General features: G+C 60.8%; 1 protein-coding gene across 1 annotated transcript in view; it reads left to right on the forward strand.

Annotated features, from left to right (window-relative positions):
* TRIM46 (tripartite motif containing 46) overlaps positions 1–1,241 on the forward strand; it is a 9,151-nt gene that overhangs the window by 6,786 nt on the left and 1,124 nt on the right. Inside the window, exons 10-11 of the mRNA XM_014540647.1 lie at positions 6–128; positions 1,122–1,239. Coding sequence (XP_014396133.1) covers positions 6–128; positions 1,122–1,239 — 241 coding nt within the window. The remainder of the gene's footprint in view (positions 1–5; positions 129–1,121; positions 1,240–1,241) is intronic.

Here is a 1,241-nt window from a genome sequence, read left to right on the forward strand (position 1 = left end):
GTGACTCAGGGCCGCAGCTACTGGGCCTGCGCCGTCGACCCAGCCTCCTACCTGGTCAAGGTGGGCGTCGGGCTGGAGAGCAAGCTTCAGGAGAGCTTCCAGGGTGCCGCCGACGTGATCAGCCCCAGGTCAGGCCGCTCTGGCAGGGAGGGGGTGGGGGACCCGGGTGGGGAGCTGGGGGCAGGATGGGGTGGCAAGAGGAGCACAGACTTGCTGGGGTGGAGCTGGGGGGAGACTTAGGAGAAAGCAGTAAAGGCATGGAAGCCAGGACCGGGGCCTGTGGCCAGGGGGAGTGAGGGAGGGGTCGGGGAGGGGCTCTGAGGACTGGGTTTTGGAGTGTGTGGCTGGGGAAGGAGAGGAAAGAAGAGGGAACCACCTCCACTTCCTTCCATCTGTCCCTCAAGATAGACCATCTCTCCCCGCCTCCACGCCATTCTCCGCATATCCCATTTCCAACCTCCTCTCCCCACAAACGCCTTTCTCTCCCATACCTTTTTCACCCATATCTTTTAACGCCCTAAAATTCTCCCCTTAAACTCTCCATCTCCACACCCTCTCATCCCTAACACCCTACTTAACACCCTCCTGCGCATGCCTTCCTCCCTGAGCCCTTCCTCCCAGCTCTCTGCCCAAGAGCAGCTCGGTCCCCAATCCCAATCCTGCTGACAGCTCTCATCCGGGACACCAGTCTACCCTCATCTCTCCCAACACCTAACCTTCCCACATCCTTTCTCTGCGCTTCCTCTCACCAGGACGTAGTCACAAACTCCTCATTCTCCCAGCTTCTCCAGCCCTCAGAACCCTCTCCCCGCGGGATGTCCCCAAACCATACTTCTCACACCTTCCTCCTGATACGGCTGCAGGGTGCTGTATCAACACCTTGTCTGTCCTTTGCCCGATACCTCTCGTGCCCGCGTGACTTCCTTTCAGTGCCCCTTTTCTGCCAAACCACACCCCGACCCCACATTCTAACCCGTCTCTTCAACGTGGTTTCTCCTCAATATCCCCAATCCACCCTTTCAACCAGCATTCTGCACTTCCCACGCCTCAGCCCTCTGGGACCCATCCCCCACCCCCTTCCTCCACCCCAACACCCTGCTACCCCGTGCCCTCTCCTGCAGGTACGACCCGGACAGCGGACACGACAGCGGGGCCGAGGATGCCACGGTGGAGGCGTCGCCACCCTTCGCTTTCCTCACCATCGGCATGGGCAAGATCCTGCTGGGGGCCGGGGCCAGCGC

Source organism: Myotis brandtii, unplaced genomic scaffold (genome assembly GCF_000412655.1).
Source record: "Myotis brandtii unplaced genomic scaffold, ASM41265v1 scaffold250, whole genome shotgun sequence".
In the NCBI taxonomy this organism is placed as follows: domain Eukaryota; kingdom Metazoa; phylum Chordata; class Mammalia; order Chiroptera; family Vespertilionidae; genus Myotis; species Myotis brandtii.